General features: G+C 43.6%; 1 protein-coding gene across 1 annotated transcript in view; it reads right to left on the bottom strand.

Annotated features, from left to right (window-relative positions):
- The window catches only part of LOC124795639 (hemicentin-2-like), a 391,499-nt gene that overhangs the window by 313,319 nt on the left and 55,618 nt on the right, over positions 1 to 22,562 (bottom strand). The window contains exon 2 of the mRNA XM_047259712.1: positions 83 to 215. Coding sequence (XP_047115668.1) covers positions 83 to 215 — 133 coding nt within the window. The remainder of the gene's footprint in view (positions 1 to 82; positions 216 to 22,562) is intronic.

Raw genomic sequence — 22,562 nt, 5'->3', positions numbered from 1 at the left:
ATAATCGATTTCTAAAGTTGGTTAGTGCTGTGCGAAACTTTCAGCTAAGGCCTGCTGCCAGGATAGACGCCGCGCCACGCACCTGTAGACGGGCGTGCCCAGGTCCTCGCGGTACCACAGCACCAACTGAGCCGCGTCGCCGCTCTCCATCGAGGACACGTCACACGGCAAGCGGGCGTCTCCTCCAGCCAACACGTGCACCTGCTGCAGGGGAACTGCAGGCACAAAGGAGAAAAGAAGAGATATTAGTCCCCTGAATAGTGGCACAACAGTTTTACATCACACGCAGCTGAGATCAGCATACCCATATATTAACTAAAAGTTGTAGAAGAGGAAGCGTACATAAGAACAAAATGTTCTTGTTTATTTCAAGTTTCTGCTACCAGTCACTTTTTATTTTATGCCTAATCTAACATAATGCAACAGGTTTCGAACATGTTCAGTTCATCTTCAGACATTTATACATACATACATACATACATATAGAGAAATGTTACTTAAAAATAAACAATCTTAAACTAGATTAATCTAGAACTCTATGTCCATTGTTTTTAACTGTAGCTGCTGGTGTGGCATTTGGGGGGAAGGTGAGGGGGGGGGGAGGGGCAGTGTATGGCTAGAAATCGAATACAGTGGTGTCTTCTCTTGGGTTTCTTCTTTGTGGTTGACTATGTTTATCACAGCCTATATAGGATGCAGATAGATCTGTGTCAGTTATGTGTTACGAAAATAGTATGAAAGGCTTTTATATTACAGTTGATCACTTACAATTTCATTATCTTGCTGATTCACTTGCATCACTTGTGTAATGGCGGAGCTGTTGATTGACATTACACTGTCCCACATTATATTTTTTCACCGATTCGTAATTCACTGCACAAATTGCTTCGATGTTATACACACAACACAAGATGGCGGACTGTAGCATTTGAGTCTGTATCGATTATCGAGGTTTCGTATCGATATTCTTGGGCGGCCTGAGCGAGGCATGTCATCGACAGTTCCTGTCTCTTTGTATCTCCTCCATGTCCGAATAACATCAGTCCGAGACGCCTGGACACTTCCCTTGTTGAGAGCCCTTCCTTGCACAAAGTAGCAATGCGGACGCAATCGAACCGCGGTATTCGCAGTCTACGCATGGTTGAGCTACAGACAACACGAGCCATGTACCACTTTCCTGGTGGAATGACTGGAACTGATCGGCTGTCGGACCCCCTCCGTCTAATAGGCGCTGCTCATGCATTGTTGTTTACATATTTGAGCGGGTTTAGTGACATCTCTGAACAGTTAAATGGACTGTGTCTGTGATACAGTATCCACAGTCAACGTCTATCTTCAGGAGTTCTGGAAAGTGGCGTGATACAACACTTTTTATGATGTGTGTATGTTGCTAAAGGGAAAGATAAAGATAAATTGTTAAAAGGCCACAATTTAGTTAGCAAGAACCACGTAATTTAATATTTGACCAACATTTTATAAAGTCATTACATTTTGCCTGACGTTTGAAGCTGTGCGTTATCACCAGGTGTACACGACAGGTGAAGTCCACCTACTGCAAGCCCATGACGTCTGAGGGAGAGCGCAGCTGCGTGCATATTGTTAACAATGCATTGCCACGCGCGGACAGTGGGAATGCGACAAATTTGTACCCTGTGCTGCTCAGAAGCGAAATAATCAGCACCATAGAAATGTCTGCGTAAGTTTAATGTTACTTTCAAGAACAATTTTTACATAAAAATTATGAAATTAGATAAAAAATATGAAATTGTAAAGGGTTTTTATAAACTTCAAGTATTTCAAACATACTGGAGTGAAGTTTTTAGGTAGTATATCTTCTTGTCATAAAAGTGAGTTTTAAATATAACCTAGAACCATTTCTCCTGGACAACTCTTTCTATTCCATGGACGAAATTCTGCTTAAAAACTGGTTGCCTATTAAGTCATTCCAAATCATTACGATAAAAGAATTGTTCAGATGATCTATGGAACATGTAACTAACTAACTAACTTTCTCTACATCTACATTTTTCCTGCATCTACCAGGCTTATCTGTATATAACTCTTAAGCGCCGGGCAGGGGTTTATCGAATTGCTTTTAAAATCTCTTTCTGTCGATCCATTCCTGAGTAGAACGCGGGAAAAATGATCACTTAAATATTTTTCTGTTAGCTATTTCTCTCATTTTATCGCTATGAACATTCCTCCTTACCTAGGTGGTCGTCAACAAAATAGTATCGCATTTGGAGGAGGAAGTTGGTGATTGAAATTTTGTCAAAGATCTCGCCGCAACAAAAACACCTTTCTTGAATGGTTGCCTCACCAGCTCGTGTATCATATCTCTCTGCGCCATTTCGCTTAAATGCAGAGCTAGCAAACAATTTTTTTATATTTTCGATGTCCTCCATCAACCCTATCTGATAAGGATCCTGTACCGCCCAGGAATACTCCAAATGAGGACGGACAAGAGTGGTGCGACAGACCTAAGCGAAGGTTAAATAGTGCATTTGTCACAGAGGAAACATATTTGATAGCAAGTGTTTGTGAGAAGACCCTGTTATGCTTCGAGTAAGCAGAAGGAACATTTTCCAACATGCGACAGTACTTGTCAGCGGCAGTATAGCGGCCTGTCGAGGCAGCGCTTTATCGTTCCGCAACATTGCCCTCGCCGTTACCGTGGTCATACTGCTGTCGTGATAAGGAATCGATGAGATCCGGATGGCCACTTTCATTGCAGGATCTCACTGGCCCTAGGCCACCAGAAATCGTAAAGATAGACATATTTCTTTCGACATACACAGACATACACAGACGACGTCTGAAACAACAAGGTGATCACTGTTTCAGACAGTGCTGCACGCAATAAGAACACTGGACCTTGGAGTAGCACGACGCCCGTTTCTCAGGCGAGTCCTGGTGCCAATGAGAACGACTGTTGCTACGCGGCATTCGTCAATGCCGTACGGGACAGTATCTGTCGTGGTGGTATGGTGCGCCGATGGATTCACAAGTTCATCTTGACAGCAGCTGTTGCATAAATGGCGTGTTAAAACCGGACGCTCAGCCCCGTGCTCTAGATCTATCTGACGTTACCTTTTCACAAGACATCGCAAGAGCATATGTTTCCCAACCACTCTCGACCCTCCACGATACAATTCGACATCTCCGCATGGCAGCAAGTTCTGCAGGGCCTCACGAACTTGAAATATAATCCTTTCAAATCTGTATCACTTCGAGTCTCAACAGTAAGAAGCTGACAGCAAACTGAAACTTAAACGCAAAAGAGAGCAAATTAAACTCGAAAACACCCCTGTATAGTTAGGACCGTGCACTTTTCTCCAGTGACCACTTAGGAGAATTGAAGCAAAAACCGGAAAAATAGAAACTCTACTAGTGTCAAACTATAATGGGCGACCAGGAAGTTTCTGTTCGACGGCGTTTCTGCAGCGTATATGCAACACTGCTCGACTCATGCAGATACATAAACACCTACATGTAGGCAAGGAATTAGTGTGGCGTTCGTCTCTCTCCGACATGTGTGCAGTAAACGTCGAAACGTGAACTATGGCGACGTTATTACCAAATGCGTCTACAATGGACAAGCTTGCTGTTATGCTTTTCTTGGCTGCCGAAGGACAGACATCGGTAGACAGCCCTCGGAGAATAAAGAATGGGCATGGGCAGAATGTCTGTCGAAAACCACCATTGTGGAATGATACACCAAGTTCCGTAATGCGTTCCAGCATCGTAAACGTCCTAACGCAGAAGTTACACAAGCTCAAGTGGGAGACACACTAACGCCCGTCCTATACTCTTGATCTCTTACCATGCGATTATCACGCCTTCAGCCACGAAAAGTCGACACTTCCCTTCGTACGAGGATGTGCAGCAGGCATTTACAGACATCTTTACGCAGCAGGACACGGTGCTTTGTCAAAATCGTATCTTCAAAGTGGTGCATCGGAGGGACGAATGTCTCAATGCTTACGGCGAATTGGCAAGATTGGTATGCCGATTCTGGATTGCGCAGCCTTCGAACGGGAACTTTTCCATCGCCTCTTATAGCTCGCAGCTCATGGTGAAGCGATGCAAACACACTGATCACATCGGCATTGGCACCGGTATTTACGAAGGCTTGCTGGACACTAATGGCTTCAAATTTTTTAAATTCGTTTCTTGATATCGCTTGAGGTGGTGGTGGTGGTTAGTGTTTAACGTCCCGTCGACAACGAGGTCATTAGAGACGGAGCGCAAGCACGGGTTAGGGAAGGATTGGGAAGGAAATCGGCCGTGCTCTTTCAAAGGAACCATCCCGGAATTTGCCTGAAACGATTTAGGGAAATCACGGAAAACCTAAATCAGGATGGCTGGAGACAGGATTAAACCGTCGTCCTCCCGAATGCGAGTCCAGTGTGCTAACCACTGCGCCACCTTGCTCGGTCGCTTGAGGTATTATACACACACCAAACAAAGTTATGCATCATCTCGGTTCCGAAAGTTCCCGAACCTGTATAGAAAATTGAATAGAGATCAACATAAACACCATTTTCCACCTTTTTATTGCTCATGAAAACCACACATTGCGTATTGTACCACCATACAGCGAGACCTTCAGACGTGGTGGTCTAGACTGCTGTACACACCGGTATCTCTAATACCCAGTAGCACGTCCGTTCGCATTGATGCATGCCTGTATTAGTCGTGGAATACTATCTCAAGTTCATCAAGCCACTGTTTGTCCAGATTGTCCCACTCCTCATCGGCGATTCGGCGTAGACCCCTCAGAGTGGTTGGTGGGTCACATCGTCCATAAACAGCCCTTTTCAATCTCTCCCAGGAATGTTCGATAGCGTTCATGTCTGGACAACATGCTGGCCAATCTAGGCGAGCGATGTCTTTATCCTGAATTAAGTCGTTCACAAGATGTGAACTATGGGGGCCCGAATTGTCGTCTATAAAGACGAATGCCTCGCTAATATGCTGCCGAAATGATTGCGCTGTCGGTCGGAGGATGGCATTCACGTATCGTACAGCCGTTATGGCGACTTCCATGACCACCAGTGGCGTCCGTCTGCACCACATAATGCCACCTCATAAAACTATGGAACCTACATCTTGCTGCACTCGCTGTGTCTAAGGCGTTCAGCCTGCCCGGATTGCCTCGAAACACGTCTTCGACGATTGTGTGGTTGCGACACTCGTCAGTGAAGAGAACGTCATACCAATCCTGAGCGGTTCATTCGGCATATTGTTGGGCCCATCTGCACCGCGCGGCATAGTGTCGTTGTTGCAAAGATGGACCTCGCCATGGATGTCGGGAGTGAAGTTGCGCATCGTACAGCTTATTCCGCACATATTGAGTCGTAACACGACGTCCTGTGGCTAAACGAAAAGAATTATTCAACACGGTGGCGTTTCTGTTAGGGCGGCCTGAGCGAGGCATGTCATCGACACTTCCTGTCTCTCTGTATCTCTTCCATGTCCGAATAACATCACTTTGGTACACTCCGAGACGACTGGACACTTCCCTTGTTGAGAGCCCTTCCTGGCACAAAGTAACAATTCGGCCCCGATCGACCGAGGTATTGATCGCCTAGGCATGATTGAACTGCAGACAACACGAGCCGTGTGCCTCCTTCCCGGTGGAATGACCGGAACTGTTTGGCTGTCGGACCATCTCCGTCTAATAGGCGGTGCTCATGAATAGTTGTTTACATCTTTGGGTGGGTTTAGTGATATCTCTGAACAGCCAAAGTGACTGTGTCTGTGATACGATATTCAGAATGCACTTCTGTCTTCAGGAGTTCTGGGAACCGGGGTAATGGAAAACTTTTTTTGATGTTTCTATGTTATCCATTTTACTGGGTCGACTTTCCTGCTTCCCTTACGCAAGTTGTAACCATCTGCCGCAAGATGGCTCCAAATTGTAGCGTGTAACATGGCGTTAATCCGCCGGGCGGATTCGATCCGGGGTCGGAGCGCCTGCCCGAGTCCAGGGAACAGCGCGTAAGCACTCTCGGTTATCCTGGCGGTTTTTTCGTGGCATTCTCGTTCTGGGCGATAAAATGGATCAATACATGTATGCACCTACGCCTCCAGACCATATACACCCCTACATGCGGCTTTCTTTCTTCGGCACGATGGTATGTACCAGCAGAATAGTGCGACATGTTATGGTTTATAAAAAAACCGATGGTACTTTGGGACACAATGTTCACCGAAAGCCGACGCACGCAGATCGGTATCTGCAATCTAAGAGTTGTCATCCACCACATCAACGCAGTCGCGTCCTTAGGACTTTGGTAAGCGGAGCATATGCCGACGCGGACAGCTTAACCCAAGAACTTGAGTATTTGATGGCTGTTTTAAGGAAAATGGATACTCCGAGAAGCAGATTCGTCGGGCTATGGATTCAAATGGCTCTGAGCACTATGCGACTTAACTTCTGAGGTCATCAGTCACCTAGAACTTAGAACTAATTAAACCTAACTAACCTAAGGACATCACACACATCCATGCCCGAGGCAGGATTCGAACCTGCGGCCGCAGCGGTCGCGCGGTTCCAGATTGCAGTGCCTAGAACCGCACGGCCACACCTGCCGGCCGGGCTATGCAGTTTGGACCATTTCTGGAGGTGCATGAAGAGGAACATAGATCGGTGGCCTTTCTGCCTTATGCTGGAGGCATCTCGTTTACGATCGGATGAATTTTCAGGAATTTTAACTTTAAGAATGTGTTCCGTCCACCTTCTAAGATTAGGGCACTGCTCGGCTCTGTGAAAGATAATTTGGGGCTTATGAGACCCGGTGTATACATAAATCCGTGTCACTGTGGGAAGGCTTACATTGGCCGTTCGATTCGCACAGTTCATGACAGGTGTGTGGAACATCGCCGCCATACGAGGTTACAACAGCAGGAAAAATCAGCAGTAGCAGAACACGGCTTAAATGAGGGACACGGTATGAAATTTGATAAAATTGTGGTAGTTGTCTATAAAGACGCGATAGAAATTAGGTTGGCGGATAATTTAATCAACAGAGACAGTGGGTTTCCTCTTAGCAAGACGTGGAATCCTGTATTGTCTTGCATCAAAATTGAGCGTTCTTCGTTGCGGCTCTGAGTGCGATATATCATTGCCAGCAGTGTTCTACCAAGGGCGGTGCCACCTCCCTGTCTTGGAGGGCAGCAACCGTACTGAACGGTGGCCTACATAGGATGTCGATTTTCAGTCTGGCGTCAGTTTTCAGCGGGAATAATCAGCAGAAGCAGCATTCTCCTGAAGATGGCAACCAGCTGGATCCCCGAAATATCGAGTCAAGTTGATTTTAGGATCCGGCAGCAAACCCGAAGAGACTTTCAGGCACCTCCCTTACCCACCAGACTCACCGGATTCAAAACCAGCCAAAGATCTGTGGGACCAGCAGGATCGGGCTGTTCCCCCTATGGATCCTCAACCGAGAAACCTAGCGCAGCTGCCCACGCTCTGCATTCGGCGTGGGTCCACAGCCCTGTCGGTATCTCCCAGAAATTCACTGACTCTCTTCCTCCACATTTCGCGGCGGTCCGAACTGCGAAACTTTACTATTCAGGCTTTTGAAAAGTGGTCACATTGATGTGACTAAACACTGTACACAGGGTGTTACAAAAAGGTACGGCCAAACTTTCAGGAAACATTCCTCACACACAAATAAAGAAAAGATGTTATGTGGACATGTGTCCGGAAACGCTTGATTTCCATGTTAGAGCTCATTTTTGTTTCGTCAGTATGTACTGTACTTCCTCGATTCACCGCCAGTTGGCCCAATTGAATGAAGGTAATGTTGACTTCGGTGCTTGTGTTAACATGCGACTCATTGCTCTACAGTACAAATGCGGAGTTGGCAGATGCCCATTTGATGTATGGATTAGCATGGGGCAATAGCTGTGGCGCGGTACGTTTGTATCAAGACAGATTTCCAGAACGAAGGTGTCTCGACAGGACGACGTTCGAAGCAATTGATCGGCGTCTTAGGGAGCACGGAACATTCCAGCCTATGACTCGCCACTGGGGAAGACCTAGAACGACGAGGACACCCGCAAAGGACGAGGCAATTCTTCGCGCAGTTGACCATAACCCTAATGTCAGCGTCAGAGAAGTTGCTGCTGTACAAGGCAACGTTGGCCACGTCACTGTATGGAGAGTGCTACGGGAGAACCAGTTGTTTCCGTACCATTTACAGCGTGTGCGGGCACTATCAGCAACTGATTGGCCTCCACGGGTACACTTCTGCGAATGGTTCATCCAACAATGTGTCAATCCTCATTTCAGTGCAAATGTTGTCTTTATGGATGAGGCTACATTCCAACGTGATCAAATTGTAAATTTTAACAATCAACATGTGTGGGCTGACGAGAATCCGCACGCAATTGTGCAATCACATCATGAACACAGATTTTCTGTGAACGTTTGGGCAGGCATTGTTGGTGATGTCTTGACTGGGCCCCATGTTCTTCCACCTACACTCAATGAAGCACGTTATCATGATTTCATACGGGATACTCTACCTGTGCTGCTAGAACATGTGCCTTTACAAGTACGACACAACATGTGGTTCATGCACGATGGAGCTCCTGCACATTTCAGTCGAAGTGTTCGTACGCTTCTGAACAGCAGATTCGGTGACCGGTGGATTGGTAGAGGCGGACCAATTCCATGGCCTCCACGCTCTCCTGACCTCAACCCTCTTGACTTTCATTTATGGGGGCATTTGAAAGCTCGTCTACACAACCTAGGTACCAAATGTAGAGAGTCTTCGTGCTCGTATTGTGGACGGCTGTGATACAATACGCCATTCTCCAGGGCTGCATCAGCGCATCAGAGACTCCATGCGACGGAGGGTGGATGCATGTATCCTCGCTAACGGAGGACATTTTGAATATTTCCTGTAACAAAGTGTTTGAAGTCACGCTGGTACGTTCTGTTGCTGTGTGTTTCCATTCTATGGTTAATGTGATTTGAAGAGAAGTAATAAAATGAGCTCTAACATGGAAAGTAAGCGTTTCCGGACACAAGTCCACACAACATAACTTCTTTCTTTGTGTGTGAGGAATGTTTCCTGAAAGTTTGGCCGTACCTTTTTCGAACACCCTGTATACCCACTGTAAACATCTGGTAACGGGTTACCAATAGTCAACCAGGGCAGTAGGCGCCATCCACTCTGATGAACCCTGACATGTATTCAAACAGTATAGGATTTTGTATCACATTATGGTACATAAGGTAAGATTGACTTAACGCCCAACTGTGTAGCTAGAGGTTGCTGCTCCTTATAATGAATTTCCCGTCCTATACTATATATCCCACAATGTTAAACAGATTTATTCATGTAGTGCTCCTACTGTACTGTACACGCCCAGTAAGTAAACTTTCGCTACTTGCTATGTTTCCTGGATTTGTAATTTTATGCACTAGCAGCATATTCGGCAGTGAATTGGAGACGTTGTCTCTAACCACAAAACGTGTCCAACGCGTTGCACATCCACTGCCGACCAATTATCTGTCATCTCACCTAGACACTCTTAGCTCTACGTATGATTAACGTCACAGACGCATATCACTCCGAACTAAGGCAATCGCCTAATCAAAAAGCCACATTCGTACAACGCACCTGCTGTATCTAATTAATTGGCCCATCAGCCTGTTTTTATTTACACGTCAAGTTCCGTAGGAGGAAGGTGAGGAGCAAATCTCCAATGTCATGGAACGAGTCAGTACATGAAATAGCAAAATAAAAGTAATAACAGATAAAAATAAATGTTTATGAACCTGAAAAAAGTTATTCCATAAGTTTAAGTAAACGCAATCAACAATACAACAAGAAACAGCTTAATTTTTCAAGGAACTCCTCGAGAGAATAGGCGTGACCAACGAGGAATTCTTCAGCTACGATTTGAAAGTGCGTGGATTACTGCTAATATTTTTTAATTCTAATGGTAGCTTATGGAAAATGGGTGCAGCAGTATACTGCACACCTTTCTGCACAAGATTTAAGGTAGTCCGATCGAAATGCAGGTTTGATTTCTGCCGAGTATTAACCGAGTGAGAGCTGCTTATTCTTGCGAATAAGCTAATATTGCTACAAGAAATGACAGTAAGGAATAAGTATATAATGAGAGGTCAATGTCAAAATATCCAGACACGTAAACAGAGTCGACAAGAGGTTCGTGAACTTAACACCACATATTGCCCAAACCGCCCGTTTCTGAGCCGAAAATTTGCTTTTAGAATGGGAAGAGTTACCCCAAAATATAATACGTTACGACATAAGCGAATGAAACTAAGCAAAGTAGACTAATTTTCTTGTCGAACGATCACTCACATCAGATACCGTTCGAATAGTAAAAATGGCACTATTAAGTCTTTGAACAAGATCCTGGACGCGGGATTTCCACAGCAGCTTACTACCTATCTGAAGATTTAGAAATTTGAACTCTTCAGTTTCGTTAATCACATGCCCTTTCTGTGAAATTAAAAAGTCATGTTTTCAGAATGAGATTTCCACTCTGCAGTGGAGTGTGCGCTGATATGAAACTTTCTGGCAGATTAAAACTGTGTGCCCGACCGAGACTCGAACTCGGGACCTTTGCCTTTCGCGGGCAAGTGCTCCACCAACTGAGCTACCGAAGCACGACTCACGGCCGCTACTCACAGCTTTACTTCTGCCAGTATCTCGTCTCCTACCTTCCAAACTTTACAGAAGCTCTCCTGCGAAAGGCAAAGGTCCTGAGTTCGAGTCTCGCTCGGGCACACAGTTTTAATCTGCCAGGAAGTTTCAAGTCATGTTTTGTTGAATTGTGTGTTAGAAACTGTAAAAACTGAGTCTTACGGTAATTTAGCGTTAGTTTATTCTCTACAAGTCGTGAACTTAGATCATATGCTGCACTATTTAAAACCGAGTCAATGTTTCACACAACAACCTTTACTACCAAGCTAGTGTCATCAGCAAACAAAATATTTTAGAACGACACGTAATATTAAAATCTATCTGAGGAATACTTTGTGAGGAGCGTATATTGACACCATCATTTTAATTTCAACAAGCCAACGTTAGTTCATCCTTTTGTATTTTAATTTAGGTAGTATACGATGCAGATATCCTTACTGCACATCGTTAGACTAAAAAAACAAAACAGTCACAGCATAACTAGCGATCCGCTCGTGTTTCATACGGCAACTGGCCGTCTTGTGGAGCGTAGAGGGTAATAAATAGTATACGGAAGCCTTAGCGAATCACTCCTTCGGTTGCTGAAAACCACATCAAAATCCCCACAGTAAAACCTGAGATTACCCTTCACATACAGACCGAGATAGGCCGCGGGAGACTTAAATTGCAATATGGGTATATAGAACACGTGTATCAGACATAGACAGCACACAGATAGGTCTTCCACAAAACACCAAAGTAAAAAAGTACGCTAAATTGGCACATTTTGATAAATTTGTTTAATGTCTTGAATGCGCGTTTATAGTCGGTATAGAATTTTCTTGACTTTCCGGTCCCAATGTTTGAGTTTCGAACTGTTAATAAGGAGATTGCTTTCCTAAGAACCATGAGAATTCTGTCGTAGACAAGGGTGAATAATAGCGCGAACTACCACAGTAACAAATGTTGTATAATTATTTTAAAAAAGAGTACGAAAATAGTAAGAAAGTAATGGACAACAGACTACAGTCAGCTTCGTTCCATGATACATGATTTTAGAACCAGTGTCATCGTCCTAATGGTATTAATACCTGTAAGCACCAATAACTCGCTGAATTTTAATGCCAGACAGGGCAGGAAAAGGACACGTTACACCGAAACAAAATGGCTCTGAGCATTATGGCACTTAACTTCTGAGGTCATCAGTCCCCTAGAACATAGAACTACTTAAACCTAACTAACCTAAGGACATCACACACATCCATGCCCGAGGCAGGAATCGAACCTGCAACAGGAGCGGTCGCGCGGTTCCAGACTGCAGCGCCTAGAACCGTTCGAACACCCAGGTCGGCTTACACTGAAACAAGTATGTAATATGAGGAGAAATAAGAATGTCAAAATTCCAAATTAAAAATGTCACATTCATCAAAATGAAACGCAAGAGTGATGTGAATGAACCATTTTGAAATTTCCCTCGGAGATAACATACTTAAACAGCTTATCTTCAATTAGATTCGTTTCTCAGAGTTTGCACGTTTCGAAGATATCGCTGCGCAGTTAATAATGCGCAAAGTACTGACTGAATATTCGAGAAAAACGATATACCAGGAAACGCCAGATTCTTCAAGGAATTTAATTCCACTTTATGAAACAGAATCAAATTTCTGATTACAAATAAGTTAAAGCGTTAATTATTTGATGTTATGCAAGAAACCGAGAAAATTTTTATAAAAGATTTTAAATTATGCTCACAGTTTGTTGTTGTCTCGCTATGAAACACTAGACAAATATAGTCTGGGTAATTTGCGTTCCATTTCATGCAAAGTAAGTTTTTCACGCATCTCCGTGTTTAAGACGTCATATCTTCTTAACTAAATGTCCAACTGTGATATACGAGTGTACGTATCTACTGTCTTAAAGAGTATTGCGAGTAGAGGTAGCAATAATGAAACAATGAATTAAAACGTCATACCTGGTGCTGATGTTTGACTATTTTTCCGTCCACTATTTGGCGGTGGTGTTACCGACAAAAAGCTTTTTAAAGGTTGGAAATTACGTACTTCGCTAAGTGTTCTCATTCTCATTCTGGACGAATAAAATCTGCGTATTTACGCTGCCTTAAGTCCAACATACAGTCTATAACAGTTTTTGTGTTAAACTTCTGATATGAGACTATATCTCTAAATGAGTAAACTATGACAGCGTTTTAGACTCTTAAATTCGGTCTATACCTACTCGAAACGATTATGGTAAATGTTTTGTTGCCCTCAGAAGCTATTGGATAGGAAACCTGCTACTAGTATCTGGCCCTGGGTTCCGGCTTCTGAGCTGGTCGCTTACTAATTTGTTGTAGATTGTTCTTTGGATTTTCATTACGTATCAGATTTCCGATATTACTTTGCTTTAATTTTTGGCGTATCCCCTTGAAACGTAAAACATTCGGATTTTGCAGCGCTCCTATTAAAAAAAGTTTATTGGAACAAAATGCTAAATTTCACCAACGCACGTCCAGGCTGATTAACGAAGATAGTTTTGCAAATAAACCGCATTCGATTAAAATGAGAGAGAACCACTCGCTTGCAGAAACTGGACTGCAATTCACATTTCTATTAGAGCTCTAATTGAGTTTTCGGAGTGAATATTATGTGATTTGGTTGTCTGATTAAATCATCAAATTACTCAATAGTCACACTATATCACTAACCCAAAACACAATCGTGTGTACACAATAAAGCAATTCTACCTCTCCTCTCTCTCCCCCATCCACGTTCCTTTTTCCCCTATGTGTTCATCCCACCCTTTCTCGTATTCTCTCTCTCTCTCTCTCTCTCTCTCTCTCTCTCTCTCACACACACACACACACACACACACACACACACACACACACACTCGCTCACACGCACACACACACACTCACACTCACACACGCACACAAAAACACACACACACATGTAAATAGCGTTTCCATATTATACAACTCCGACGACTCAGCAGCTGTGATCCTCCAATAGCACATAAATACATGAGTTGGTTAGAACGTGAGATTACAGCGCTTTATTTATGGATTTGTTTTATCGGGTCGCTCCGGATATGTAATCTCACATGCGGATATGGACTAATTTAATTACGGATTACATCGTCAGAAATATCACAATTGGAATATAACTCTGCTGTGGGGACGTTGCATGTGAAGAGGCAGCGTTTTTCGGCATTTGAGTAACAATCGAAGCCAAATTAAGCCGCATTGCAGGTACTTTGTACTGGATGAAAGAGTGAGAACGAAAATCATTGCACTTTTATCTCTCAGGAGAATGGTAAGCACGAGGACAGATCAATCGAATAAACTTAGTTTTGTTAAAAAAGTGTTCACAGACCATTCAAGCGTGAACTTGAAACAGTACGAGGCAATAATCGTTCCTGATGAGATGTTTCTGACTTCATAGTTACGCTACCAGTGCGTTATTCATTTTATGACCGTCCGTCCTACTGCTGTAGAAAAATTTACGACACGGACTGGGTTTACTGGTCTACTAAGTGACTTCCACCCTGACGCACCTGTTCCTGATTTCATAGCAATTCCGGCCGGAGTCATTGTCTACCATCTACCACAGTGACATAATGTTTGACATCAAGTCTCTGAATCTTCAGTCATTTATATACTGGTGTGTAAAATTGGAAATTTGCGTTAAGGACTATGGGACGAAACTGCTGAGGTCATCGGTCCCTAGGCTTACGTACTACTTAATCCAACTTAAATTAACTTACGATAAGGACATGCCCGAGGGAGGAATCGAACCACCGACGGGCGGAGCCGCGCGAACAGTGACAAGACGCCTGAGACCGCACGGCTACCGCGGGCGGCAACTGGTGTGTAAGTCTTAAGGAAGGACGTAACCTCCGCTTGATGTGTCACTGCTAGAAAACACTGCTCGATGAAACCCGGACCATTCCCAGAAACAACTGCTATAGTAATTTGTAATATGAGAAGCAAACATCGCTTGATGGGACTCAATTTATTTGATGAATAGAGCTGACAGTAAATAGCCGTTAACCTCAGATTACCAGATCTCCCAGAAATGTAACTCTTCCACATACTGAGAATATGTTCTAATTACATTAATACCGTTCCTCACCGGTTTGTCATGTATATCAAACTTGCCAAATAAAATATTTTATTTACGAAGATTTATACATTTGACAAACAAATGTGGAGCAGTATTAATGTCAAATATATTAAACTGGCTAAATAAAGTATTTTATTTCAAAAGATTTATAAATTTGACAAACCTGTGTGGAATGGCATTATGGTAATTGGCGCATGTTCTCAGTACATCGACGAAACTGATGTGTAGCTACATTTCTGGGAGAACTAAGAATCTGAAGATGAGTGTCTGTCGAAACTTGCATGAAATAAATTACATGACTTCAAGAGATCTTGGTCTCTACTACTACAATTTGTAACATTAAATCGTTCCTGCAACATGCATAAACCACTACAGTATCGTCCGTAAGGTAACTGAAAGCTATACGCAAAGGGGAGAACAGAAATAACTCTTTCATTCAAAGACTATTGAGGTCTCACCAATTTGTAATGGACTCTAGGACATTACGAAAGGCGGGAGTTGATTCTTGGTAGAATGCTTGATCACCATCGACGGCAGTACATGCTGTGCGACGTGCCTCTATGCTGGCCACAGAAATAATAAGACTTTCCTGTGGTAAGACGTTCCATTCTTCCAACAACGTGATTGATAGTTTCTCAATGGCCGTTGTCGCAGGAGGTTGTGCTGCAGTACGTATCCTCAGAGCAACCCACAAGCACTCATGCGATTTAAGTCGAGAGAACGGGCAGGTCAGCAGTCCAGCAGTCCCTTCCCCAAATGTCTTCTCGTTCCAAGAGCTCCTGTATTTGTCCTGTTCCATGTGGTCGCGCATTCTCATCCATATAAACGAAGACAGTCACACTGCATCCATTAAAAGACGCATGAGGGGAAAAAGTTCAGTGGCCTTTGACTGGAAAATGTAGTGCGTTCAAACAATTGGAGGTCATTATGTCAAATGGTTCAAATGGCTCTCTTCACTATGGGACTTAACATCTGAGGTCATCAGTCCCCTTCAACTTAGAACTACTGAAACCTAACTAACCTAAAGACATCACACACATCCATGCCCGAAGCAGGATTCGAACCAGTGACCGTACTGGTCGGGCGGTTCCAGAATGAAGCGTCTAGAGCCGTTCGGCCACACCGGCCGGCGTCAGTATGTCCGTGGAACTTTACGCCACTCCACACTCTAACATCTGGACAACCAAACCGATCTTGTTCGACATTGTTCCTGTCGGCCGCGGTGGCCGAGCGGTTCTAGGCGCTACAGTCCGGAACCGCCCTGCTGCTACGGTCGCAGTTTCGAATCCTGCCTCGAACATGGGTGTCTGTGATGTCCTCATGTAAGTTAGGTTTAAGTAGTTCTAAGTCTAGGGGACTGATGACCTCAGGTGTTAACTCCCATAGTGCTCAGAGCCATTTGAACCATTTTTGACTTGTATCCTGGGTGTCCTATCCGCTCTCGTATGTAAAGAACTGGAAACAAATACTGAACCCAGGAACGCTGTCGTACGAGATCGTTATGGAGGTCCAGATGTTAGGAAGTGTGGTGGTCCAATGTTGCATTAGCGTCCAAATGTTTCAACACGGTACACTTCCCGTTCAGCGTTATTGTGACACCGTACTCCTTCCGAATGTGTATCTTTGCAGTGTGCATTCGGTGCTGAGTTCGTTTTTAAGGATGACAATGTGCAACCGCACCGGACAGCACAGATGGAAAAGTTCTTGGAATGAAAGGAAATTCAGCGAATGGATTAACCTGCATGTTCGTCCGACTTAAATCCCATAGAGTAAGTGTGTGATGCGCTACGGAAACATAATAAAACATGTGCACATGCACCACTCACCGTCCACCAGATATCAACCGCGCTGGTGGAGGAATGGAAAACACTACCACAAGAACGCCTTACCAACCTTTTGTCTCACACGAAAGCACTGTCCCCGTGGAGACCAGTCATTGCGTTATTTCTTTTGTCTTCTGTTCTATACTGTAGCAGTTCTTTCTATGTACGCTCCAAATTTCATCGAGGTATGTTACACTAATATCCGTTACAATTGCTATACCACGAGGATGACGTGCTACAGACGCGAAATTTAACCGACAGGAAGAAGATGCTGCGATATGCAAATGATTAGCTTTTCAGAGTATTCACATAAGGTTGGTGCCGGTGGTGACACTAACAACGTGCTGACATGAGGAAAGTTTCCAACCGATTTCTCATACACAAACAGCATTTGACGGGTGTTGCCTGGTGAAACGTTGTTGTGATGGCTCGTGTAAGGAGCAGAAATGCGTACCATCGCGCTTCCGACTTTGATAAAGGTCGGATTGTAGCATATCGCGATTGCGGTTTATCGTATCGCGACATTGCTGCTTGCGTTGGTCGAGATCAAATGACTGTTAGCAGAATACGGAATCGGTGGGTTCAGGAGGGTAATACGGAACGCCGTGCTGGATCCCAACGGCCTCGTATCACAAGCAGTCGAGACGACAGGCATCTCATCCGCATGGCTGTAGAGGATCGTGCAGCCACGTCTTGATCCCTGAGTCAACAAATGGGGATGTTTGCATGACAACAACCATCTGCACGAACAGTTCGACGAGGTTTGCAGTAGCATGGACTATCAGTTCGGAGACCATGGCTGCTGTTAGCCTTGACGCTGCATCACAGACAGGAGCGCCTGCGATGGCGTGCTCAACGACGAACCTGGGTGCACGAATACCAAAACGCTATTTTTTCGGATGAATCCAGGTTCTGTTTACAGCATCATGATGGTCGCATCCGTGTTTGGCGACATCGCGGTGAACGCACATTGGAAGCGCGTATTCGTCATCGCCATACTGGCGTATCACCCGGCGTGATGATATGGGGTGCCATAGGTTACAATTCTCGGTCAACTCTTGTTCGCATTGACGGCACTTTGAACAGTGGACTTTACATTTCAGATGTGTTACGACCCGTGGCTCTACCCTTCATTCGATCCCTGCGAAACCCTACATTTCAGCAAGATAATGCACTACCGCATGTTGCAGGTCCTGTGCGGGCCTGTCTGGATGCAGAAAATGCATATTCTCCAGATCTCTCATCAGTTGAAAATGTCTGGTCAATGGTGGCCGAGCAACTGGCTGGTCACAATTACGCCAGTCACTCCTGTTGATGAACTTGATTGCGTCCAGAGGTGGTTGCTCTGGGTACTGATTTCTCAGGATCTATGCACCCAAATTGCGTGAAAATGTAATCAGTTCTAGTATAATATATTTGTCCAATGAATACCCGCTTATCATCAGCATTTCTTCTAGGTATAGCAATTTTAATGGCCAGTAGTGTTCTTGCAAGTGACACATCATGATAAAGTTTCTTTCGTCTTTAATTTTGCCCACCACTACGAAGACAGTGACATATCAGAATATCCCTGTAGCAACAGAAGCAATTTCTACCAAACATGGTGCAAGTATAACTTGAAGGAATGACTATGACATTAAGACAGCCCCAGCAGCCCTTTGGCTGTGGGTGGGGATGAGAAGGGTTGACACAAATGGTTGATTCAGGAACTCCTCGAGTACTTTCATATACAAATTACTATTAGCAACACAGTTGCGGGAAAATCATACATCAGCTACCCCTGGTGGGAGGGGGGAATCGAGATTTGAAAACTTTCGAAATCGACCTCTTGATATTCCTACCCTCGAATACTTTAAATGCAAGAAGCGCTAACTCTCTATTAATCGTGTTGTTCAGTGCGTCAGCTTGTCTTTGCAGAATGTCAAGAAAACGGTTCTCAGATATCTACTTTCCCTAATTTCGACAGTGAATTTATAGAGAACCCGTTTGACATCCAAATTTAACTAACCTAACCACGTGAGAGTATGGCAGCATATAACAAAAGAACATTTTACGTGAAAACTCCAGTAAATAAATTCATAATAATCAAGGAAATGACCATAATTTTGTTCACTTAAAACTGAAGGAGCATTTGGAAATAAGAATGCCGTAATATGAGGTCTTGTAGATTGCGAACACAGTTTACTTAGCTAACAGCTGTCATAATAAAACTTTCCGCCGGTACCGTGTCTCGCACCAATAGCGAGCGAGCAGCTTAGGTGTGATTGGTCAGCACCAGGAATCTAATGGCGTACACAACAATTTACCCTGGGTGGAATATACCAGAACAAAACACGTAAATTCACCTGATAAAACATTACCTACATGTGTAAAAGCACAAACCTCCAAAAGAACACGTAAAACATATGCAATAGCTGCAGTAAAGAAATGATTACGACAGAGAAAGTAAAGACCAATAGTGAATATTAATGTTGGTTCGAGAGTGTTGACATATCTAACAAACACGCTTCAGTCAACTCACATTTATTTCTAAGGAAAGGAAATACTGAGAAACGTTTATCATAAAATAGGAAAAAAATTACAATTGAATCTTTAGGAAATGCTTTAAGTCTTTACAGGGCCATCGTTTTGCGTTGCAGCATATCTGTCTCTCTGGTCATTGCATTGTGACGTCAGCGGCGGTTTGGAGATCCGGGTGGCGTAATTATTGTATTTCCATCAGTCATGAGATTGCCCAGGGTACATCCCCTTGCCTAGTTAATGATTCTACTGGCGGTAACATTATCTTCTGTATTACCCCTTTGCCCACATGCTGGTTAGACGTAGTTGTTGCGTACGTCGAATTTCGTATGTGCTTGTCAATGACATCTCTTACGCTCACGGATCCTTTATCAACATCTCACACACAGTTTCAAAACAGTATTAAATTCAATTACACTCGCTGATCGCGATGTTATAGTCCGTACTCTTTTAACAATATGGATTGTGAATTTACAGTTCTGGCGAAAATAGTACCACACGTAACAAACAGTTAAAAACTCCCTACTGCGGCAGTTGATGTTTTGACACGCGTGACAACTCGTTAATTTGCACACGAGATAATAAATTGAAAGTTCATTAGTCCGTTCAGCTCTGTTAACTACAAAAACTGCTCAGTTCTAACCGAGACAATCACTGTCAATTCGGGCAAGAGTGGTCACTCCTATTTATGCTACATCACGAAACTCACAGCACTCACACAGTCTAACATTTTGTTCCATTACGTCCTCGTTGAAACTTAGTGTAAACAGTGAACGAAAAATAAGAACTCAGTCATGAATTTTCGTATGGTTCTGCCTACCACACAACATAAACTGTGCGTACGCCAAGACCCTGCCACCTTTTGACTGTCTTCACTGCCCGACTGCAGCTATCGATATCGCTCTCACATCACAGTCTATACAACAATGCAACGTATTAAGTTTAGTTTTAGAAAGAGCATTCCACATAAGCATTACAAAGTAAATGAAACATGTACTGAAATATTTGCTTGCTCAGTTGAAAGAGACTCTTATAGCAATATCACTAAAGCAAACATTGCACTTAATATTACAGAATAAAACAAAAAGAAAAATTACTAGACCATCATAGATACACGTAAAGAGCAAATGAATCAAAAAATAGAAATAATAAAAAGAAAAAAATCTCTCATAATCAGCAATATCTTCATAAGAAGACAGAAGGACCTGAAATGTTGTATATCCTAAAGCTTGAAACTAAACTTTTTAAATTTAATTTAATGCACTATCACTGGTTATATTTGATTTCTTTTTTATGTGTAAATGTGCCTGTTTTGTGTATGAGTACCTACTTAAAAAGATAAAGAGGTATTTAACGCATGGAACTCGCAGCCAATACTAATTAAGAACCAAATCACATCATTTTTATAAAAAATTGTGTTTGTACTTAAGTAATATTTCCATATCTCATTAAAAATAAAAGTTAAATAAGAATAAAACCACATGCAACTAGTGAGATTCTAATTAGAAACCTACTAATCTAAGGATACAACTATGTGCGATTACAATTAGCCGTAAAAATGTTATCCCTTACGGCACTCTTCTGATTTTCAAATGAAAATTTTTAAGTTTTTTAAGTGCTGCGTCTTACTATGTTAGAAAATTGATGTCTAGGCACTGACCTTGAAATCCTGTTACACTTAATGCTCCCTTGTGAATTACATGGCCACGTGGATAGTCACCGAATAACCCCCCCCCCCCCCCTTTCTCAGTCTCCTCGTCCCTCGCACAATCGACTAACACAGTTCGTTCAAAAAATTGGATAGCAAAAATCTACTTCCTGCTCCTTCGCACTTAGCAAAGCATTATGGCGTTTAAACCAACCTTCCGTCCGATGACCGCTTTACTTTGCTTGGACTTTAAAAAAAACAGGCCTGCAATCAATAATATTAACGTAGTAGTGTCCCTCGGATTAAACACTGAAAGGTTAGTGATACCACTATAACAGTGTATGAATCACAGATTCACGAAATTAGAACAACTTACATTCAAGCGACACCACGAAAGCTAGTTGTGTAAACGCTGCTAGTAACAACTGTACCTACACGTGGCCGAGCTGAAGACAATTACACGCTCCAGTCACTTTAATAGTGGTCAAGCCACATTTGTTCCATGTCAACGTGCTATAACCACTCACAGACGGCAGATGGCACCACCAGCAGCGGTGAATATACCGTGCATGTATGGTGGACGAGGAAAACATTGGAGTCTTCGTCGTAATGTGGAAACGAAGCGATTTCACCCCGAAGGATGGAAACACTTCCGAAGTAGCTGAGTTTTAAAACTGTTCGCGAGCTACCGTGGTTGTTACTAGTATATCGTTCATAGCAAAATGATGCTATCCTAAACCGGCGCCGACGCAACTTTGATGCACGACGCTGCATATCATAATGGTGAACAATGTCTATGGACATGGGTGTGACCAAATAGATGTGCAACTGCTGGGAGTCTGACGATCCAGGTGAACCAAGGGAATAATAAAAGTGTCCTCTCAACGATCGCCCATCGAACGTTGCTGTGTATGGGCCTTAGAAGGAGGCGCCTGTTTCATGCACCTTTGCAGTCTGCTGTTAATCGGAGATGAACGCTGGAATTCGCACGCCGGTACCATAACTGGACGTCCATTGAGTGGCGATAAGTAGCCTTTCCTGATAAATCACGTTTATGCTCCATTATAAAGATGGCCGTTGGATCGTCAGAAGGATACTGGACAGAGGAGCGAGCGTTATGGAAGGCACCATGGATGCATCAATCCTTGGGGACCATGTACACCCCTAGATGTTAACGTTCTACCCTGGCTACCAAAATCCCTAAATTTAAATTTGATTGAGAATCTGTAGTATGACCTAGATCGGGCTGTTGGCGCCATGGATCTTCAATCGAGAAATATTGCGTAGTTGGCCACGGCAGTGCAGTCAGCATGCTCAATATTACTATCCGTACCTTCCAGAACCTCGCTGAATCTGTTCCAGCAAGTCTCACAGTGGTCCACAAGGCAAACGTTTGTTATTTAGCCTTTAACAGATGATCAAACTAAGGTGACAGTGTATAAATAAGACTTATCCCTGTATGAAGACAAACTCCTACTCGTAGCCGGTCTGGGTGGCCGAGCGGTTCTAGGCGCTTCATTCTGGAACCGCGTGAGCGCTGTGGTCGCAGGTTCGAATCCTGCCTCGGGCATGTATGTGTGTGATGTCCTTAGGTTAGTTACGTTTAAGTAGTTCTAAGTTCTAGGGGACTGATGACCTCAGATGTTAAGTCCCATAGTGCTCAGAGCCATTTGAACCATTTTTTCCTACTCGTGGAGCAAAGAGCCAACGTCCACTGACTACATACATTTATACGAATGACCCAAACGTTATGACCAGCTGCTTTATA

Source organism: Schistocerca piceifrons, chromosome 4 (genome assembly GCF_021461385.2).
Source record: "Schistocerca piceifrons isolate TAMUIC-IGC-003096 chromosome 4, iqSchPice1.1, whole genome shotgun sequence".
NCBI classification, from domain to species: domain Eukaryota; kingdom Metazoa; phylum Arthropoda; class Insecta; order Orthoptera; family Acrididae; genus Schistocerca; species Schistocerca piceifrons.
The sequence above is the reverse complement of the archived record's forward strand: the minus strand, read 5'-3'. Positions and strand labels throughout refer to the sequence as shown.